This window comes from Diabrotica undecimpunctata, chromosome 9 (assembly GCF_040954645.1).
Source record: "Diabrotica undecimpunctata isolate CICGRU chromosome 9, icDiaUnde3, whole genome shotgun sequence".
Lineage (NCBI taxonomy): Eukaryota > Metazoa > Arthropoda > Insecta > Coleoptera > Chrysomelidae > Diabrotica > Diabrotica undecimpunctata.
This window is the reverse complement of record NC_092811.1, coordinates 43,289,798-43,312,695: the sequence shown is the minus strand read 5'-3', so window position 1 is coordinate 43,312,695 and position 22,898 is coordinate 43,289,798. Positions and strand designations below refer to the sequence as shown.

The following is a 22,898-nucleotide window of genomic DNA, read 5'->3' as shown; positions in this document are numbered from 1 at the left end:
ATGCCAAAATTTTTATTGTTTAGACCACCTTCATCGAATTTGCGATATTCAATGTCCTGCTTTTTTATTTAAACCTTCTGAAAAAACTTTTTTGGAAAATCTCTTATTTTGAATCATTATCTTTTGTTTGTAAATTTTTTATGTATCTAGGGTTTTTTGTTTGTAGGAATTTTATTATTTTGTAAATTGTACATAAAACGCGGTCAAATTTAGTCCAGTGGTAAAAACTGCTATTATTCATGAAAACTTAGATTTAGATAGTCAAATAAGATATTTAAAAAAATAAATTCGTGTTCGAAATGTGTGTTAAGTTTTTCCAATCAATTTTAAACGGGGTCAATATTACCCACTTGGGTAATTATACACACATTTTTCACCTGGGTGACGCCGGGTTAAGAACAATATTACTAATAATTATGCATCAGTAAATTTTAAAATTTCAAAAAAAATTGGGTGTTAATGGGTTAATAATAAATGCCGATATTTATAGATACAAAATTTAAGTTATATTTAGTTAAAAGGTACATTTCTTGTAAATTTATTAATGAGTTGTAAAGCCCATTCTGGTTGATCTGTCGGTACCATATGACCAGAATTCCTAACCATAATTTCTGTTAACTTTCCAGCTGTTTTCGCATACCCAGCAACCACACTTCGATCATTATCATCATGCCATACAGTCCTGTCTGCTTCTGCGTAATCCTCGGAGCCAGGGAATTTTAGCCTTTGCAAATAGTTTACTGTCAAAGCATAAGGAACTATAAGATCTGTTTGTCCATTATAGATTAAAACTCTATAATATTTTAAGAGTTCAGCGACTTTATATGCCTCCGATTTGGGAATATCTTTTTCGAGATGAGTATAAACTTGACCATCACCGAATTCAGTGGCGCCAACATGAATTGCCTTTCTTACTTCTTCCTTACTGAAAAATTCGTTTAATTCTTCTTCATCGGCAGCGCTTCCTTTAAGTGTCAGATAATTGTATATATCTAATTCTGTAAAGTCTTGTATAGTGTTTACGATATCATCCCATAAGAGAAAGGCATCATAGTACTCCTCTGATTGAATAGCTTGTACAGCTAAAACAAAAAAAATATTATAGTTAATTTAAATATATTTAAGTCAAAATTCAACAAAAAACAAAAGCTTTTCGAATAAAATCAAATACAAAATAACATAGAAGTATACAGGTAGATCGAAAAATAGAGGATATGCACCGCAATTTAGAAATAAACATATTATTATGCAATTTAACCATAAATAGAAAAAGACAGTTAAGAGTTGATTTTACATATAGTGAGTCTATATATCCGCTTATCCACTTTCACCCTAATAGGGATCATCAGTGACGGATATTCACAGATGCTCTGAACGTGAAAATAAATCTTTCCTGTCTTGGAAAGCAACTCTAACATGGCTTCGTATGAACACAAATAGCGACATCTGAGAATAAAGTTCGAAAAATTAGTTTACGGATTTAACCGTCTAAATCTTTATCATCTAGTCTTCTGCGTCCAAAGATGAACAAGGGCATCCCCTAATTTCTTTCAATTATGCCGGTCTTAAGCTTTCTGCAGCCAATTCCCAACGATTCTTTTGACGTCGTCTGTCCATCGTGTAGGTGGTCTACCTCTGCTTCCTCTTTCTGCTTGTGGTCTCGACACTGTAATTTTTTGAGTCCATCGCCCGTTACTAGTTCTGGGGCCATATAGTCCGCCTAATTTCTCTTGAGTCATGCGGTGTGCTCTTTAGTATCTCTGACGCATGTTCTTCTTCTTATTTTCTCTTTCTAACCCTGAGTTTTGATTGCCGGTATAAGCAATCCCCCACTAACTGACCAACGGCTTCGGGCGGATGAGTTAGTAAGTGGTAGGGCACTCTTTTGTCCTGGAGTTGAGGAATTGGCTCGAAAGGCCAATTATTCTATTAGTGATCAACGGCATAAGGAAGTAAAAGGTAACGGAAAACCACTACATTAGGTATCGTCAGATTTCCTTAGAACAATAACCACGCAGAGTAGGGTCAATCACTAGTCCGCGGCGGACCTTTAATGGTCGAGGGGTGCTAAGAATCTCCGCGAGGAGGAGCCACCCGTATGTGGCAACTAACTATATACAGAACAAATCCTTTTTAAATTTCGGGACATGGAATGTAAGGAGTTTGTTTGAACAAGGAAAGACGCACAACACGATTCAGAAAATGAACAGATTGAATCTAGAAATATAAGGCATAAGCAAAATGTGCTGGACTGGTTCCGGCAAACTATTGGTCATGGATAAAACGATATACTACTCCGGAAATGACACCCGAGATCATTTATGTGGAGTTGAAATAATTATCTCCAGGAGGATCCAAGCAGCCGTTGTAAATTTGGTTCCCTTTTCGGATTAAATGCTATTATTACAAATACGGGGTAAGCCAGTGAACATTAATGTAGTACAAGTGTATGCTCCAACTGCAGATAAATCAGAAGCTGAAATAGAACATTTTTATGAATAACTCAAACAACTTCTACAATACATAAGAAAGGAAAAATTACTATAATAATAGGTGATTTAAATGCAAAGATAGGAAAAGGCAAAGTCGACAATATAATAGGTGATTATGGTTTTAGAATAAGGAATGCTAGAGGCGACAGATTGGCTTAATTTTGTCAAGAAGAAAACCTGGCGATTATAAACACATAGTTTCGATTACCTTCCCGTAGACTATATACCTGGAGGTCACCACAGGATAATAAACAAAATTGCATTAAAAATCAGATCGACTTTATTCTAACTAATATAAGATTTATAAGAAGAAATATTATAAGAATAGTTTGGTTTAACAATAAACATATAGAAAACAAAAACCATGGTTATCAGTAAGAGGGGCAAAGTTATTACAAGGGTCGAGATAAAAAATAAAGATATTGAGCAGGTGGACAAAATGAAATACTTAGGAGTCTGGACTAGGACAAATCTGAATCAGAAATCAGAAATTCGCGCTCAAGAATAGAGCAAACAAGAGCAGGTTTTTTGAAAGTAAGGAAATTTCAGAGTAACCAAAGACTCAATCTGCAAATCCGTTATCGAATGGTAAAATGTTATATTATATCTCTATTCTCCTTTATGGTGTCGAAGCCTGGACTGTTAATGTTGATTTAATGAGAAAACTGGAAGCTTTGAAATATGGCTTTTTAGGAGGATTTTAAAGATACCATGGACCTATTATATTACGTACGAACGAAATGGTGTTGCACAGAATAAGAACAGCAGAGAACTTTTGACCACCACAAAAAGGCGAAAGACAGAATATTTGAGGCACATACTTAGAAATGAGAGAGTTGTTGCAGCTGATTATGAAGGGTAAAATCGAAAGAAAAAGGGGTCCTGGTAGACGACAAATATCCTGGCTGAAAAACATTCGCGACTGGACGGGTTAGACACACAGACGCTCTTAAGAAAAGCAGAAGATAGAGACGAATTTACAATGATTATATTTTGCAATGATTTGATCCACTCTGAGTTTGGTTGTTCTGGATTAAGGAAAGTGTTTTGGCACCGTTTGTCATGACTGAAAGCACACGTCGATCAAACGTCATCTTTTTTAAATAATTTGACATGTTGCTGTTGAAAATGTCTTTTATACGACCAACGTTAACGTGATTATTCTTGGCAATTCATCAGTTTGGTTGTCCATATTAATTTGGATTTCATGACCTTAGTATTTATATTTATTCTTATTCTTCTCATGGCGCCGTCTCCTTTCGAAGGTTGGCGATTCAAATAGCAATTGTAGTTTTGGAAACTGCTGCGCGAAAGATTTCTGCGGATGAGCAGTCGAACCATCTCCTCAGGTTTTTCAGCCACGAGTTCTGGCGTCTTCCTACTGATCTTTTGCCCTGTACTTTTCCTTCCAGTATAACTTGAAGTAATTCATATTTTTCGCCTCTTAACACATGACCCAAGTATTGCACTTTCCTCTCCTTGATTATTTTTAGTAATTCTTCTTGTTTACACATGCGACGAAGTACCTCAACATTATTGACTCTTTGTACCCATGGAATTCTTAACATTCGTCTGTATATATACATCTCAAAGGCATCCATTCTTTTTCTATTTCAGAGTTCATTGACCAACTTTCACAGCCATACAGTAAGACAGAAAAAACGTAACATCTGATCATTCGGATTCTAAGCTGCAGACTAAGGTCTGATCTTGTAAAAAATGTTTTCATGCTCTTGAATGCTTTCCTTGCTTGTTTGATTCTTGATATTTGATAGGATTTATTTTTATATTATATTAAATTGTGGCTTAATCTCATAAAACTATACTACTACTACTTGTCGGTTTATAACGTTCTCCGCCGTTTTCCGACTTCCAATCGCCACTTAGACCGGTTGTTCCATAGATCTTCTTCTATGGCCCTCTCTCTCAGTTCTTTATTTATTCCTTCGCTCCAACTTTTCCTCGGTCTACCTCGTTTTCTCTTTCCTTCTGGTTGCCACTTTAGTATTTCTTTTGGCATTCGTTGTTCGTCCATTCTTTGTAAGTGTCCGAACCAGATAAGTTGTTTTGTTGTTAGGTCATCTGTGATTGTTCGTTTGATTCCCATTATTTCTCCAATGCGTTCGTTGGTAATCCTTTCTCTTCTAGATCTTCCTGCGGCTCTTCTCCAAAAATCCATTTCCGTCGCTTTCAGCGTTGACAGTGTTCTTTCTTTCAGTGGCCATACCTCACAGCTGTATAAAGTGATACTTTTTACTATAGTCTCATATATCCTCTTTTTATTTTCTTTGCTGATGGATTGGTCCCATAAAATGGTGTTTAACATTATGATGGCTTTTCTCCTTGACGTATTTCTCTCTCTTATGGCTTTGTCTAATGTTCCATCTTGTGAAATAGTGATACCTAGGTATTTGTAGTCACAGCAGTGCTTTATCGTAGTGTTATCGTCTAATATGAGATCTTTTTGTTCTGCTCCAATGCACAGGTATTCGGTTTTCTTTTTATTTCTCATAAAACTATACCGTTATTAAAAGAGGATTTTGCAAGATTTGCAAGACTTTTATAAAATGAAAAGAAAAGTTATTTTATATTTTTTTTTCTACAAAAATAAACATAGTTTTGTTAACAAAGTATGTAGAAGCTAATAGCAGTAAAATAATTTGCAAAATTCACAAATAATGCTTCAGTTAGACTCAATTTGATTTTCATCATCTACAGTTTCTTCGACTTCAGCGATTTACGTTACTTCAGCGTTACTTCGATTTATTACTGCTTCTTCTCTTCTTGATGTGCCTATCCGTTACGAACGATGGCAATCATCATTGCAATCTTTATCTTATCTGCAACAGCGCGGAAAAGCTGCACAGATGTTGTATTGAACCAGATTCTGAGGTTCTTTAACAAAGATGTTCTTCTTCCTGGACCTCGTTTTCCAAATATTTTTCCTTGCAGGATGACTTGAAGGAGAGTATATCTGGATTCATTTCGCATAATATGTCCGAAGAACTGTAACTTTCGAGATTTGATGGTGGTCAGTACTTCTCAATTCTTATTTATTCTTCTAAGGACCTCCTCGTTTGTGACTCGGTCAGTCCACGGGATCTTAAGCATTATCCGATATAGCCACATCTCAAATGCTTCCAGTTTTATGCACATATCTTCGTTATTAAAATTTATTACATCGTGAAGTTTTGTTCGTCCCTTTTGGAGTATGAAGTTTGTATGAATATTCGTGTTATATGCGATTTAAATTTTAAAGCCCATATTAAGTTCTTTTGAAAATTCGAATATTCTGCCATCCTTGAAGTTAGCTTCCATCGTTTGAAATTAAGTTACTGCTTTTTGAAGAATACTGATAGAATTTTTATATCATTGAATATATTGAAGAATTTTTTTAGTGTGTGTAATGAAATGGATATAGTGTTCTTTAAAAAATACCTTACAGTCCTTGATCTTTAATTTAATTTAACCAAAATCTCGATCACATCCCATCATCGAATGCCCTGACATTAAAAAAACGTGCATAATAAGATCAAAGAGATCTGCATGAATGTGGCGAAGGTTATACAAAACAACGTTTATGTTCTTATTTTGCCCGGCACAGTTATCACTAAAAATTATATCTTTTCTCACATGCTTATTAGCATGTTCTCAAAGTAGTGACTAAGAAAATTGACTATTTCGGACGATCCGCGTTTAGCGATGGTTTCATCCTATACATACTTTATGGCTGCTTCGGATTTAATGTTGTGGATTCCTATGTTGGGTGTCCACATTTTTCTTTTGTAGTATTGTACGTTGCAGGTAAGGTTAGGCATGGGTAATGCTTGTTTTCAATCAATACATACTCTCCATTTTTTCCTGTCTCTAATTCTTCCCTTCCATTCTCTGACTCCTGCACTTTGGAGGTCTTCTTCAACTTCTTGCAGTCACTTTGATCTCGGTCTTCTCCTTCTCTTTTTTCCTCCTGGATTCCATTCTATCATTGCGTATGTCACTGCCTCATCGCCTGCTCGCCAAATGTGACCTAACCATCTAACTCTGCATTGCTTTATTTTAGTTACGATGTCTTCCTTAAGTTCTTCCTTAATTTCTGCATTTGTTCTGCTTCTATATTCATTTTGCTCTGTTCTGATTGGTCCTAGTATTGTTCTCATAATCTTTCTCTCTGCTATTCTTAAGTCTTCTTTATCTTTTTTAACCATTGTCATTGTTTCTCCTGCATATAATAATATTGGCCTAATTATGGTGTTATAAATGCCCATCTTACTTTTTTTAGTCAGTGTTTTGCTTTTAAGTAATGTTTTGTTTGCAAAATAAGCTTTATTCGCTGCTAATATTTTTTCTTTTATTTCGGATTTCCTTTCTCCGGATTTACTTATTGTAACTCCTAGGTATTTGAAGTATTCTACTTCTTCAAACTAAGAACTTCCTATTTTGATTTTTTCTTTCATTGGTTTTTTCCCTAATCTTAATACTTTTGTCTTTTCTTGATTTAATCTTAGCCCCATTACCTCCCCTTTCTCGCTTATTTCTTCTAGCATTTCTTTCATTATTTTTCTGTTCTTTGCAATAATAGCAATATCTCTGTTTCATCCCTTTATTTATACTAAATTCCTCTGTCTCTCCTCTTTGTGTCTTTATGCTTACTTTTGTAGTTCTCATTGTCATTTCTATTAATTTTCTGAGTTTATGTCGAATTTTTAATTTTTTAAGTGCTATCATTAATCCGTTCCTTTTACTTGAATCAAATGCCTGTTTGAAGTCTATGAATAACTTTTCCAATTCTAATTTATACTCGTTTGTTTTTTCCATTATTTGTTTTATTGTGTGTATGGCATCTATTGTAGATCTTCCTTCTGTGAATCCACATTGGTACTGTCCTACTGTCTCTTTGTGCTCTTTGAGAACCTCTTTTTTATTATTGATGTCAATATTTTATATGTTGTATTTAGTAACGTTATTCCTCTATAATTTTCACAAATTTGTTGGTCTCCCTTTTTATGTACTGTTATGATCTGCCCTACCTCCCAGTCCCCTGGCATTTTCCCTTCGTTCCATATATTTTTCAATAGTGCTACTATTTTTCCTTTTAGTTCCCTTCCTCCGTATTTTATTAGTTCCATCTTTACCAGGAGCTTTTCCATTTTTGCTTCTCTGTATTAATTCATCCAATCCCTCTAATGTTGGTTCTTTTAAAATTTAGATGTCTACTTCATCTACTTCATCTGCTTCTTCTTCGTGCACCGTTTCCTCCTCGTTATGCATTTCTTCTTCCGTTGTTTCCTCCGTCAAGAGCTCTCTGTAGTAATCTCTCCATACTTGCTTGTATTCTTGGTCCTCTATTATCACTATTCCCTCTCTATTTTTTATTCCGTTTGTTTTGACCTTGTATTTTTTGTTTTGTTCTTTAATCTTTTTGTAAATACTTTTCGTATTTCTGTTTGTACTTTCCTGCTCTATTTCCTGCATTTTTTTGTCTACCCTTCTTTTACTTTGCCTTATCACTTTCTTAGCATTCCTTCTTAATTTTTCATATTTTTCTCTGTCTTCCTCTTTATCTGTTCTTAGCCATTTATTTCTGGCTTGCACTTTTTTTCCTGTTATTTCTCTACATTCTTGGTTATACTATCCGTTTTTTGTTTTAGCCTGACTTTTACCTATCTGCATATTTGCACCTTCTTCTATTGATTTTTTGATCGTCTCCCATTCTGTGTGTATATCTTCTGCTTTATATTTCTCTTATAATAAATCATTAATAAAATACAACAGTATTTTCAGCGTGGTTTTTCCGTAGCGTTTCATCATATTCTGAGCAGCTTTATGCTTTGCTATAATAACATTCAGTTCAGTATCCAATTCAGTTATTTTGGGAGAATTCGAGTGGCTAGTCTTTAACCCATCAAATTTAACTTTAATCTTACAGGTGGTATTACAATCATCAATACAAGGAGGCTGAACACCTGTATTGAATTCGTTGACAAAGATATTTCGATATTAGGAGTCTATCACAGGCTGTTCTTCAGGATGTGTGTTTCTTACCCATTCCATATAAGCTCCATATCCTCCAGTAATTGACAAATCCGATCGCATAATGTTCGAAAAGGATTTTTGGCTCTGCTATAGTGACTGGAAACGGTTACAAGTGAATCAATGTGATCTCTGACCAACTGCTTTCTATATCCAATCATTTTATTTCCTGGACTTAGCTTCCCTCTGTTATCACCCAGCACAGTTCCTGTGGTGGTTCGATTGTCTAAAACAACGCGAGCTCTTTCCTCGTTAATGCTATGGATGCTAAAAGCCTGACAAAAACACAGGTTCTTCCTCCATTTATTGAAACACTATATTCTATAGTCCTAAGCTTCCTTGTAGCTCTGTCTGTAATTAAAGTCACTTTACAATCATTCCAACTTACCACTTTTGAAAGGTGTTGGTTTTGATTATCGTAGTTGCCGATTTGCCGAAAGTAATTGAAAATTATATTGATATTGTTCATGCACAACTTTTCAAAACACATTTTACGACACTTTCATGGCAGTCCAATTGTGCGTGCAGATACAGTTTTCTTTGTATTTCTTGAAACGTACGCTTCGCCATAGTTTCGTTCGGCTTTATACAAGTTAACAAGCCATTGTTATGTTTTCTTTTGCCCTGTCGTTTTCTGGACGCTCATTTTGAAAATAAATCAGAAAAAAACAAAATAACTATAAGGCTAATGTAACGGCGGTTTTTGGAATACTAGTAAATAAAACTACAAAAAGCATACTATGGTACCCAAAAACTCAAGAACAACGAATATATCTGAAACTATCTCTCACCAACTACAGAAAGACCGGCGCGTGGATAAGGTTACAGAGGAGAAGAGGCGAACTGTGAATTCAAACGCAACGAAATCCTGTGGGTTCGCCCTTGCTCTTCTAGACGATTATGTAGTTCAGTTTCTAACTTGAATGGATTGGTATATTATTAACAGAATTTTAGGAATATGAAGGGCGAAATATGCTTTTATAATATTCAAAAGCATTGTTTAAAGGTTTGTGAGAAAGATGAGACAGCTTTTGAAACTTTATTTTGCGAGTTCGCCCGTACTCCTCCAAGTTCCTGAATATACTTTCATAATTTATATTCTTTACCTGCAAACAGCAGGGATTCAAAAAAATGTTGGTTAGTGATTAAGAAATTTCGGCAAAATCATAATATTTCTTTTTTTTGATGCACCTGTATGGGAACAATTTTATTTAACCCTTAACTGGTGACGTGTCGTCAAAATGACGTATCGCAACTGCGCGTTAATTCGGGATCCCCACTTGCTCTAAATTTGTACGGTCGACACTCTCAGTACCTTTCAGTTTAGTCATCGAAAGTACATAGCAGGAAGTTGTTGCGTTTTCGAGAGATATATTTTGAATTATCAGATGTAGAAAATCACAATACGTCAAATTAACGGTACATTACAATTCACGTAACTATTTCAATGATTCTAAGCATCTATAATAAAGCATATTATAAAAAATAAGCTTACCTTTATTTTCTAAGTTATGAAGCGAATTTTTCGTATTCAAATCAATAAGTCCATGTTGGTAGACGTACTCAGAATATCGCATTTGTACGATAGGATCAGTAAAACCATTACCTATAGCCAACCCTTTAAGATTAATCTTTAGCTCTGCATCCTCGTTCCTTTGGTGAATTTCATAACTTATAGCGGGAACATACTTTCCTCCATAAGATTCACCTGTAACGAAAAAGTCTCTATCCTGGTATTGATAAAATAGGGTGAAAAACTGCTGCAAAGCTTCGTACAAGTCAGCAGCTACTTTATTTTGATCATTGGCGTATCCTCCATCAGTAAAACTCCATCCAGTTCCAACTGGCTGATCAATGTATATAACTGAGTGATTTCTATTCCAAGACGTCGGTCGAACACCAAGCTCACCATCTGAAGAAATAATAATTATATTACACACAAAAGGCCAATTAGCAGGTAATATTAGATTAAAAACTAATAAAATATGATCAATACTATATAAAATAAAAAACATTAACGGAAATCGAGAGAACCATGATTTAAAATGTTATTTAAAAAAAAAGGGATGTATGGAGCACCCAAATATAAGTCGAACAAAGTAAAAAGAAAAATGTGCAGTGTGGTTCATTGGAATCGCAAAACAAAAAAACAGAAATAACTAATATGACTCGATCAAACTGTAAAAATATAAATACCGAAACACAAAAAAAACAGATATAATATATACAATGACCTTAACAATGTTTATATATTTATTTGACAATTTGTAACCGTTTCAAAACTTTCAAAATATTAAATATTATAAATTAAATATTCCAATCAAGTTTGCTCGTGCCATTTATCTGCCGAGTGCATTTAAATTATCTTAAGGACCATACTGTAGTTCCTAGTATCTCTAACCGTCGCATCAAAAACAGAGCGTTCGTTAACTCCGCGGAATTCAACTCCCTACCTCTTTCTCTCTTCGTCCAACAGCAAACAGGAAGAAAAATTTGTTTGAGTGTACTCTTGACGAGGCAAGCCAAAAAATTCTTTTTCTCTTATATATTTTCAAATAAATATTTATTTAAGACTCTTACCGGGAGCCTTAATAGTTACTAGAACTATGTTTATTGGCCCAAGGTTATCTAAATAGCAACGGATTTATGATATGTGCTCTGAAACCATCAATTCGTTTGAAAAATATCTCGTTTGCTTAGCTACGCAATCCTATATATTTATATTTTTATAAAAAAAACTGACAGTTAACAGTTAATCCTAGACTCAAGCATAGATCAGAGGTAAGTCGACAGAACCTCACCAGCTCCGGGGGGTCATGTTAGATGCCCCCATTTTTCGTTTTTTTATTAATTAGCGAAGTTAACGGTCCATTGCATTTACCTTTGTAAATTCCATGAGGATTGTTTTTGTTACTGACGTCCTTCCAGTGTTTTTCTGTGGCCAAACAATGTTTTTTTAACAACTTTTTATTAAACTGATAATGGAATGATTCAATTCCGAAAAGATTTTCTTTAAAATAAAAGTTTTAAGCTTTTAATAAGCATTTTTTATACCTTGATACACACGAACACCACATTCTTTCTCTTTATGAACTTGAAAATCAGAAGTTGTATCAATTAGTGAATTATACCGATCGCACTTTGCACAAGTAGCCTAGTCTGGTTAAAAAAAGGTGGAAAAATGTTTCGCAGATATCTGAAGCTTTTAAGACATAGGTGGGATATACTAGATGATGAATAGATGAAAAGATACTCCTAGTTTTACCTTGTGTTTTTTTTAAGCAATAATTTATGGTCACAATTTGATTTTTTGTCTATAAATTTTTATATGCATTTCTTTTTCTGTTGTTTCCTCCGTCAAGAGCTCTCTGTAGTAATCTCTCCATACTTGCTTGTATTCTTGGTCCTTTATTATCACTATTCCCTCTCTATTTTTTATTTCGTTTGTTTTGCCCTTGTATTTTTTATTTTGTTTTTTAATCTTTTTGTAAATACTTTTCGTATTTCTCTTTGTACTTTCCTGCTCTATTTCCTGCATTTTTTTGTCTACCAATCTTCTTTTATTTTGTCTTATCACTTTCTTAGCATTCCTTCTTAATTTTTCATATTCTTCTCTGTCTTCCTCTGCTAAATGCTAAATGCCGAGTGCATTTAAATTATCTTAAGGACCATACTGTAGTTCCTAGTATCTCTAACCGTCGCATCAAAAACAGAGCGTTCGTTAACTCCGCGGAATTCAACTCCCTACCTCTTTCTCTCTTCGTCCAACAGCAAACAGGAAGAAAAATTTGTTTGAGTGTACTCTTGACGAGGCAAGCCAAAAAATTCTTTTTCTCTTATATATTTTCAAATAAATATTTATTTAAGACTCTTACCGGGAGCCTTAATAGTTACTAGAACTATGTTTATTGGCCCAAGGTTATCTAAATAGCAACGGATTTATGATATGTGCTCTGAAACCATCAATTCGTTTGAAAAATATCTCGTTTGCTTAGCTACGCAATCCTATATATTTATATTTTTATAAAAAAAACTGACAGTTAACAGTTAATCCTAGACTCAAGCATAGATCAGAGGTAAGTCGACAGAACCTCACCAGCTCCGGGGGGTCATGTTAGATGCCCCCATTTTTCGTTTTTTTATTAATTAGCGAAGTTAACGGTCCATTGCATTTACCTTTGTAAATTCCATGAGGATTGTTTTTGTTACTGACGTCCTTCCAGTGTTTTTCTGTGGCCAAACAATGTTTTTTTAACAACTTTTTATTAAACTGATAATGGAATGATTCAATTCCGAAAAGATTTTCTTTAAAATAAAAGTTTTAAGCTTTTAATAAGCATTTTTTATACCTTGATACACACGAACACCACATTCTTTCTCTTTATGAACTTGAAAATCAGAAGTTGTATCAATTAGTGAATTATACCGATCGCACTTTGCACAAGTAGCCTAGTCTGGTTAAAAAAAGGTGGAAAAATGTTTCGCAGATATCTGAAGCTTTTAAGACATAGGTGGGATATACTAGATGATGAATAGATGAAAAGATACTCCTAGTTTTACCTTGTGTTTTTTTTAAGCAATAATTTATGGTCACAATTTGATTTTTTGTCTATAAATTTTTTCCCTTATATTTTAAAAAACAATATTTATGTCATTTTTTTATGTCAAGAATATCTTTATTTTCCCGTTTTAGTTAAAATTGATATATAATTTACAGAGATATTTGCAAAAAAACCGTTTTTTGCACTAATTTATAAATTTTATTAATTTTTTTATTAACAAAATAAAATGGTATTAATAGATTTAAACATCAAGGAATTACCATCTTTTAGATTTGTGCGAAATTTCCCCCCGATCAGTCAAATATTTTATAAGTTATTAAATTTGTTTATCCCTGAGGCTAATTATTTAAACTATTGAGCTTGCCCTATGCATGATGCTAGACACATTCAGCAAATTTCATAGGATTCTTTAAAACTTAGACTATCTCAGAAGTTAAATGCATATTGAGTTTTCATCGAAATTATTTACAAAATGAACGTTTGAAAAAGGGGTAGGTTTTTTACTTATAAACAACTGTAATAACTTCTATATTTTTCAAGCTACAGACTTGTACGTTGTACCATTGGATAGCTGGTAAAAAAGCTCACATTAAAAAATAAAAAACCTTCTATGATCAATAGGAACGAAGTTAGTGACTATTTTTAAAAAAATCATCTCCATTGTTTATAAACATTAAGAAGTAAAATTTGCACAAATTTTGAATGAAAATCTAAACTTTATATTGAAAGTTATAGCTATAAAATTTATATAATTTTTCGAAATGACGGTACTTTCGAAAGATCGACATAGGAAAGTGGAGAGGATATCTGTTTCAGCTGCGTTTTTTTTTTTTCGTCATCGGAACTTCAAATTGCAACACGTAGGAAAAATTTACATTATCTCGGCTTCCTTTGCAGCTGCACGCCTCTTTTTTTTATTCTATGGTAGCTCGTCGAAATATGAATAACTACATAGTTTTCACTTGCCGGAAAATATAGGAAAACTCGGAAAAATTGAGTCCATTTGAAATTCACCCTAAATACTTACTTTTTTTAATTTGCTCGAATAGTCTGTCGCAGTATTAATAATGATGACATAATTTTCACCCCCCATAAATCTCGGAAAATCCCGGAAAATCAACATATGTTTTTTCATTTTATATCAATGATGTAATAATACTTATATATTTTATAAATTAAATTTTAGGTAATTTTTTACACATTATATTATTATATTCCTTATATTAATTATAATTGTTTGTATTTTTGTAATTAACAATATTGATTTTTATTCTATTTTTCTTACAAATATGATATATATAATATTAATCTAATCTGTCTGACTGCTTTGATAAAATAAGTCGATTTTTTTAGTCACTTGCCTTATTAAATTTTGCAATGTTTGTTGAACTTTACTTTTTTTATTTTCTTTACATACATTGGTTTAAAAGTTAAAATTTGGTTCATTTATTCGACTTCACTGTCAGGTCTGAACCTTTTTGTTGCAGGTTGTTTGTCTTCACTTATTAAGTCAGTCTTTCCATACATTAACATATTAATGGGCGATCTTAATGCCAAGGTGGGTCAAGGTAAGGTAGGAGAACAAGTAGGAAAATATGGGCTTGGACACAGAAATGACAAAGATCGATTGATTCAATTTTGCCAAAGTGAAGACTTCGTAATAACAAATACCTTTTTCAAATTACCTCCTCGACGGTTATATACATGGACATCTCCACAACATACCAAAGAAAAAATAGTGAGAAATCAAATAGACTACATTATGATAGCAAGGAGGTATTATAATGCTGTTAAATGTTTTAAGACGTCCCAGGAGCTGATATAGGCTTAGATCATAACCCGGTAGTTACTGTGATAGAGGCGAGACCAAAAAAGATTAGAAGACCACACAGAAAGGCACTAGATTTAAATAAACTTAGAAACAAAAATTTACGACAAGAAACAGGAGAAGAAATAAATGAAAACCTCCGTTCAGTGCAGCAACAAATTAACGATACAAACAACGTTAACCAAAAATTAAAGTACATAAATACAGCTATACAAACAGCAGGAAAGAAACATCTTACAAAAACAACAACAAAGAATAAGGGGTGGATGACACAAGATATACTAGACTTGATGGAACAAAGAAGAAAGATGAAGAATTACCCAGACAAATACAAAGAAATAAATAAACACATAAAAAAGAGAATAAAAGGAGCCAAAGAGGAGTGGAGATTAAAAAGAACAATGTGAAGAAATGGAAACCTATGAGAAAAAGTACGATGCGTTCAATATACACAAAAAAGTAAAAGAGATAACAGGAAGCATAAAGAAATTCCAAATAGGTAAACTTAAAGACAAAGATGGAAATCTTATTGTAGATCTAGAGAATAAAATAAAAAGATGGACAGAATACCTGAATGAATTATTTGGAGACGATAGAAACAACTTAACTCAGATAATCAATGCAACTGGGCCAGACATATTGAAAGAAGAAGTAGAATACGCAATAAGAAACGCTAAAAATGGAAAATCAAATGGACCTGACGAAATTCCTACAGAACTGTTGAAGCTTTTGAATGATAAATCCGTAACCATAATATTAAATTTTGCAGCGAGGAGCTAAAACAGTTTCCCCTCCACTTTCCTATGTCGATCTTTCGAAAGTAACTTCGTTTCGAAAGGTTTTAAGTTTCGAAAAATTGGATGAATTTTATAGCTATAAAATTCAATATAAAGTTTAGATTTTCATTCAAAATTTGTGCAAATTTTACTTCTTAATGTTTATAAACAATGGAGATATAATTAACAAAAAAATTGTCGCTAACTTCGTTCCTATTGTTCATACAAGGTTTATTTTTTTTTTTTTGTTAAATGTGAGTTATTTTACCAGCTATCTAGTGGTTGTACGTACAAGTCTAGCTTGAAACATATAGAAGTTATTACAATTGTTTATAAGTTAAAAACATACCCCTTTTTCAAACGTTTATTTTGTAAATAATTTTGATGAAAACTCAATATTCATTTAACTTCTGAGATAGTATAAGTCTTAAAGAATCCTATGAAATTTATTAAATGTGTCTAGCATCATTCATAGGGCAAGTTCAATGGTTTAAATAATTAGTCCCAGGGATAAACAAATTGAATAACTTTTAAACTATTTGACCGATCGGGGTGAAATTTCTCACAAATTTAAAGGACGGTAATTACTCAATGTTGAAATGTATAAATAACATTTTACTTTGTTAATAAAAAAATGAATTAAATTTATAAATTAGTGCAAAAAAACTGCTTTTTTGCAAATATCACCGTAAATTATTTATCCATTTTAATTGAAAAAACGGGAAAATTAAGATATTCTTGATATAAAAAAATGGTATAAATATTGTTTATTTAAATTATAAGGGAAAAAACTTATAGATAAAAAATCAAATTCTGACCATAAATTATTGTTTAAAAAAAAACGCAAGGTAAAAATAGGAGTATCTTTTTATCTATTCGTCATCTAGTAACCCTCACCTATGTCTTAAAAGCTTCAGATACCTGCGAAACATTTTGCCGTGAAATCGATGATTTTTGTATAACCAGACTAGGCTAAAGTATCATTAGAAGGAGGGTGAAATGATAGGTTAAATTTTTCGGCGAATATTTTTCTATAAAATGACTAGTTTAGGCGTTACATTGTAGAAACTACAATGATCTTTGTATAGCCGATATATTTTCGAAATATTTAAATCTTGAGACAAATATTTTTTTTTCAGTATGCGATTTTAAATAATGGCTTACATACGAAGGAAAACTTTTAATATGGTCTTCTATTGTCGTAATTGTCGTCAGTGACTTTCTGTTGGCGTTTATGCCTTCCTCTTTGGTCTTCAGGCCAGATGCCACTTGTACAGTCTCTTTTCTTCTTAGCTAATACTTTAATTTTTCCTGGTTTTATATCGAGAGTATTTAAAAACATAGTATGGCAAACTTTAACTGTTTGTCCCTCATTATTTAGAAAATAAAAAATTGTAAACTGTCTTTTGCTTGGCGATTGTGTCGAAGTCTTTCAACTTTTTTTCAACTTCATTAAAATTCTGAGCAATAAACTGATTTTAAGAATTAACTTGTAGTGCGTAAAATTTCTGTTTATATGAGAAGCAGGTTTTAAAATTTTTCCAGGAATTTATTTGACGTTGAAAAATTAGAGTTTCTTGTATCCCGGTGCTTATTACGGTGCCAACCACTTGAATTTCTTTTTCTCTTCCTTGTTTTCTCTTCTTTTGTCAATGCATTTCTTCCTTTGCCTTTTTTATGCGAGTATTAGAAGGATTTTAAACTCATTACCAGATGACGACTCATGGGATGGTTCATAAACATCTGAACTATCAGACAAATACAAATTATTGTGCACGTCAGCGTCCTCATAATCTTCGTCTGTTTTAGTATCTAATGATGGTCAATTTAATCCAGTTCAGGTAGATGAATGGTAAGTAGATGATATCAACTTACCATTATCCGATTTCCTTATACACATTTGCTCTAAAATTTTTCCCCGTTAATACATTTTATACACTTCTTGTTCATGTTCATGTTAATGAAGTTAAATCTAATAAAGTATTAAACATCACTCACTTTTAAACAACAACATGTACATTTTTTGCTAACTTCAATTTTTTGTAGGTTGTACCCTAATATTTTGGTGGCTCAGGCATGTTAACCTGCTTTTTAACCTGATGATGTAATTATTATTCCGAAAACGTTTATGTTTTTTTTATGTAGCCCTTTTAAGGGTTTTTTAAATATACCTACATACAAAGATTTTAAACTTTTTTAAGTGCGAGGACTGAGAGTTCCCATCAGTCCATCGACGAATCAATGACTAAGTTTAAAGAAAGATCTAGCCTCAAGCAGTATCTTCCTGTGAAACCAGTAAAGAGGAGGTAAAAAGTGTGGCAACGAAGTGATTCCATCACAAAATTTATATACTATTTCAATATTTACTTGGAAAAAGAATCCAGACCAACTACTTGAACTCTAGAAGAACGAGTTGTTGAAACTCTAGCCAACACCATACGGTCACCAGATGTGTGTCTATTCTTTGATACATTTTTTACTTAGTTTAACCTACTAAAGCCTCTAAATTTTACATGTTTTAGAACCTAGATGGCCAATCAAGTAAACGTAGCCCAATTTAAAAATAATAAAATGGTAAGGAGTGATATGGAGCTTTTAGTTTTATCCAAAGGAATTTTAGCGACTAAATGGAAAGATACGAAAGAAGTGATACTGATTTCCAATTATCACAGTACAACTCTTAAAATTATCAACAGAAAGCTGAAAACTGAAGAAAAACTGAGTTCACTTGACCACAAGCAATTACTTTTTACAATTATTTTATGGGAGGAATAGATCCCGCCGATCAAAATGTTAGCACATAAATATGGTATGTACAGAAAATCTGCGAAATGGTGGAAAAAAGTTTTTAACAGATTAGTTATGTACATTATTGTAAATTCTTGGATTGTTTGCAAGGATTTGCATAAAAAAAGTGTACAACAATATAAAACAAACTTTTCACTTTTGAATTTTCTAGTGCCACTAGCAGAACAGCTAATTGAATTAGGAAGATCGAAATCAAATGTAAAAAGACGAATCAGTGACCGTTCTGGAAGAATATCTAAACGACAGACCCAGATGATCAATGTTGTAGACCTGTTGACACAATAAATACCTACTAGGAGAAGGTGCTTTAGATGTTTACAAAATAAATCTATTTGAAATTTGAACTACGGCTATTTGTACAGCGTGCAATGTACCTCTATGCAAAAATTGTTCTTAACCAGATTATTCATAAGAAGTAATGTTTTTTTTTTGTGTAATGTACTTTTTTTTTATTGTGAGTATAAGTTTGTTTCTTTACTGATGGGATTTATTTACCCCACCATTCAACACTAATGGGACGTATATGTCCCATGTCTTTTTTGAGAATACAAGAACAAGTAACAATGTAAAAAAAATCGATCGCTTTGGTAGGTCTCTAGGTTACAACGAAAATCAATAAAGTCATTTTAAACAGTTTTATTTAGCTACAATGAAATCAGTAATGAAAGGGTTAGGAAAAATATTAGGAGAAATAAAATAGAGCAGAATAAGAAATAGGAAACTCTGATAACAATAATAATAAAATAAACAATTGATGGATTCGACCGTTACTTGATGGAAATTCATTTTATGTAACAATAAAACACTGAAAACTGTGTATTGAACACTATGTAATGAATTTTTTATCTATTATATTATCTATATTAATTCTCACGTTAGAATCTAGGATGTTAAATTCTATATTATTTAATCTATAATTTAGTTCTAAGTGACATACCTTAAGATAAAAACTAAATAATCTAATTTGCAATAGTAAAAAACCCAAAAACCCAATATTCATTATACAAGAAGTTTTTCGAACCATAATTTTTTCAATAGATTTATAAATTTAACAGATACTAAATTTAGTAATAGCAAGATACAACCTTTAGAGAAAGGATTTAAACGCAACTTGCCCCAACATAATAATAAAAAAATTTTAGAATATTTAGGTGTAGAATGTAAAGTAGCATTAAACAAAACTACTAACAATATCGAAAAAAGTATAATTGCAAAATCTATTACAGATGCTATAGATAAAATAGAATATAATAACAAAACAATAGAATTTTTAAATATTCAAAATATTAAAACGTTACACAAAGATCCGACAGAAAAGTATCAAAAACAAATAAAGCTAGAGTTAGAAAATTAAAAATCAATAGTAAATCCAATAGAACAGAAATACCTCAATATCATGAACCCACAACCTCCTAAATTATACTCTTTCATTAGATTACACAAACTGGATCACCCAATAAAACCTGTAGTATCTTTTTATACAGCTCAGTCATATAAACTTAAAAAAAACTGTTAGAGATTATTTTAGAACACACTAAATTTTCACCTAAATTTACCATAAAAAATACAATAGAACTAGTTAATAAAATACAACATTTTCAGTTACCTAACAACTCCAGATTAATTTCATTTGACGTAAAAAATCTTTTTCCTAGTATCCCTCCTACAGAAACTTTTATTCTAGTAAAAAACCTTTTAGACCAAAATAGTACAAATCCAATCATTACATCTGAAATTTTACATCTTCTTGAAGTTTGCATAAACCAGGACTACTTTGAATGTAATAATGAAATATATACAAATAACAGTGCAGGACTTATACTGGGCAATCTTCTAAGCCCATTGCTATCAGATATTTTTATGGATCATCTAGAGACAAAGATTTCAAAACATCTCATATTCAAACAGTTTTTATATTGGTGGAGATACGTAGACGACGTACTGGTATGTTTCTCAGAAACTAACAGGCAACTCGACCAATTTTTATCGTATATTAATTCACTTCATAGTCATATTGAATTTACAATAGAAACAGAACAAAATCAATCCATATATTTTTTAGAAATAAAAAATTATTAGACTTAAAAACAAACATGACTTCTCCATATTTCATAAACCTACCCATACTGACACGACTATTCACAATTCATCATCCCATCCCACACAACATAAACTGGCAGCCTATCATAGTATGTTACATAGATTAACAGAAATTCCGATGTCAAAATACAATTCTGAGACAGAATTAAATATCATTAAGCAAGTAGCAGTAAACAATAGATACAACGAACAAACAATTAATAAAATGTTAAATTAAAAACTACACAAGAAAGCCCTGAAACTAGTATTTCCACCACCAGAGAAAAAACCCAGTACCTTCTGCTCGATTACATATACAGGCAAAATATCAACAAAAATAGCCAAACACATAAAAAAGAAAGGAATAACACCAACTTTCAGAACAAATAACAACCTAGGCAAATATATTAAAAACAACAAGAGCCAAAATAAAAAGCACTTACACAGTGGTGTGTACAAACTTAAATGTGGCGACTGCCCAAAAACTTACATCGGTCAAACTGGTAGAAATTTTAATAAACGACTAGCAGAACATAAAAGGGCTTTCAATAATAGAAAAACAGATTCTACATACGCACTTCACCTTCTAGATCATAATCATTCTTTTAATGACGAATTTAAAATTCTTCACATTAAAATAAAGGCCTTAAGCTATCTTTGTTAGAATCTATGGAAATCAACAAATTAAAAAACACAGATTCTCCCCTCCTCAACCTATTTCATTAGAGACTATAAAGTTTAAGCGCCTGCCAAAAATAGATCACTTGAGAAAGGTAATTAGCCGAAACAGCTGTAGTGATAAAAGTTTAAAATAAATTTTGTGGAAATTTTGAAAACAACGTTTTCAGTGTTTTATTGTTAAATAAAATAAACAATTAGAGAATTGTAAAAAGGAAACTTGATACGGTAAAAACCTTAGTAAAAGCCCTTAGTATAAAAAAATATTGTTTATCAAAGAAATCAATAAGGTCATAGAAACAGATTAACAAAGTAAAAGTAAAATCGAAAAATCATTGCAAAATACGTACAAGAATATATAAAGAAAAAAGGCATCGAATAACGCTCAATAAAAACAAACTTAATAATATTCATGATATGATCAATAAGAATCCATAATAATAAAGAGAAACTAGATAATGAAATATCAGTAAATAAAATATGTAACTAATATTAGAATCATTGTTTAAATACATACTTACCCTTTAATAAAAGTGGTCCATTTTCCTGAAAAAGTCCAAACATGGACGTAGATCCTGGTCCTCCTTGGAGCCATAGAACTACCGGATCCGAACTGGCATCACTTTGTGAAGGGAAAAACCAGAAGAAGATATTAGAATTATGTTGTTCATCTACAGTAAAATATCCGGAGTAACTTTTAACATCCGTGTCCAATCCTTGTACGAGTGCTTCATTCTGAGCTTCATCCAGTTTTCCTGCTTTAATCAAGTCAGTTAATATCAGGGGCTCTCCAGGATTTCCTCTTACTTCCGGGGTTAGTTTTCCGTAAAAGTCTTTAAATATTGGCTTCCTAGAATGCTTGACATTTAGAGACTTTGATTCTATTGAACAAAGTATAAAAAGTACAAAACTAATACTTAGAATAGCCTTCATCTTTAAAGCCTAACACTTCTATGTCACTGCTTTAAAGATACCTGGAATAATAGTGTATGCGGCGTAATATTCGGCCTATATTTATAGATATTACTTCATATTTAGAACGTAATTACCCACTTAAAGATAGCATTTTATATTAAGGTGATTATAATCTTAAACTCTTTAAATTTTTGTAGAAATTATCTTTTAAACATTTTTTACATATTCGCGTGTTTTCAGATTTTCAAATAAAATGCGATGTTTTTTTATCCCTATACTGGTATTGAATTGAATACTGAAACAAAATAAAACAGTTGATAGGTATTACCAAACGTTTAACCTTTATAGCATTTACCTTAGCAGATAGTGGTTGAAGACTTAGTAAACCAGAAACTATTAACTACGGACATCCACGACTGTGGCTAACATATTGAGCAAAATTGTGGATGTTTGCTTGTAGCAATAAATACATGGAAGAACTTTCTACACTAAACATTCTCAGATTTTTTGACAAAAAGGAATGTTCTGAAAAGGTACCCGATACACTAAATTCAGTATGATACACAAAAAAGTCCAGTTTTTATTTATTTATTTAGCGTATGGACTTTCACAGTACGATAAATATACAAATACAATAATATATACATATATATTAAATATATTATTTAAACACTAAAGATAGAATGAATGACACTAAATATTAATGTCCAATTTACATAGCCATTCAATT

The 22,898-nt window shown here is 32.2% G+C and overlaps 1 protein-coding gene across 1 annotated transcript; it reads right to left on the bottom strand.

Moving 5' to 3' along the window:
• Window positions 1–483: 483 nt before the first annotated feature.
• Window positions 484–22,252, bottom strand: LOC140450006 (venom serine carboxypeptidase-like). The gene is made up of 3 exons (XM_072543430.1): window positions 21,775–22,252; window positions 10,018–10,434; window positions 484–1,082 (listed from the first exon to the last, which is right to left on the bottom strand). The coding sequence occupies exons 1-3, from the start codon at window positions 22,184–22,186 to the stop codon at window positions 511–513; spliced, it is 1,401 nt and encodes a 466-aa protein (XP_072399531.1). The 5' UTR covers window positions 22,187–22,252; the 3' UTR covers window positions 484–510.
• Between the last annotated feature and the right edge of the window lie 646 nt (window positions 22,253–22,898).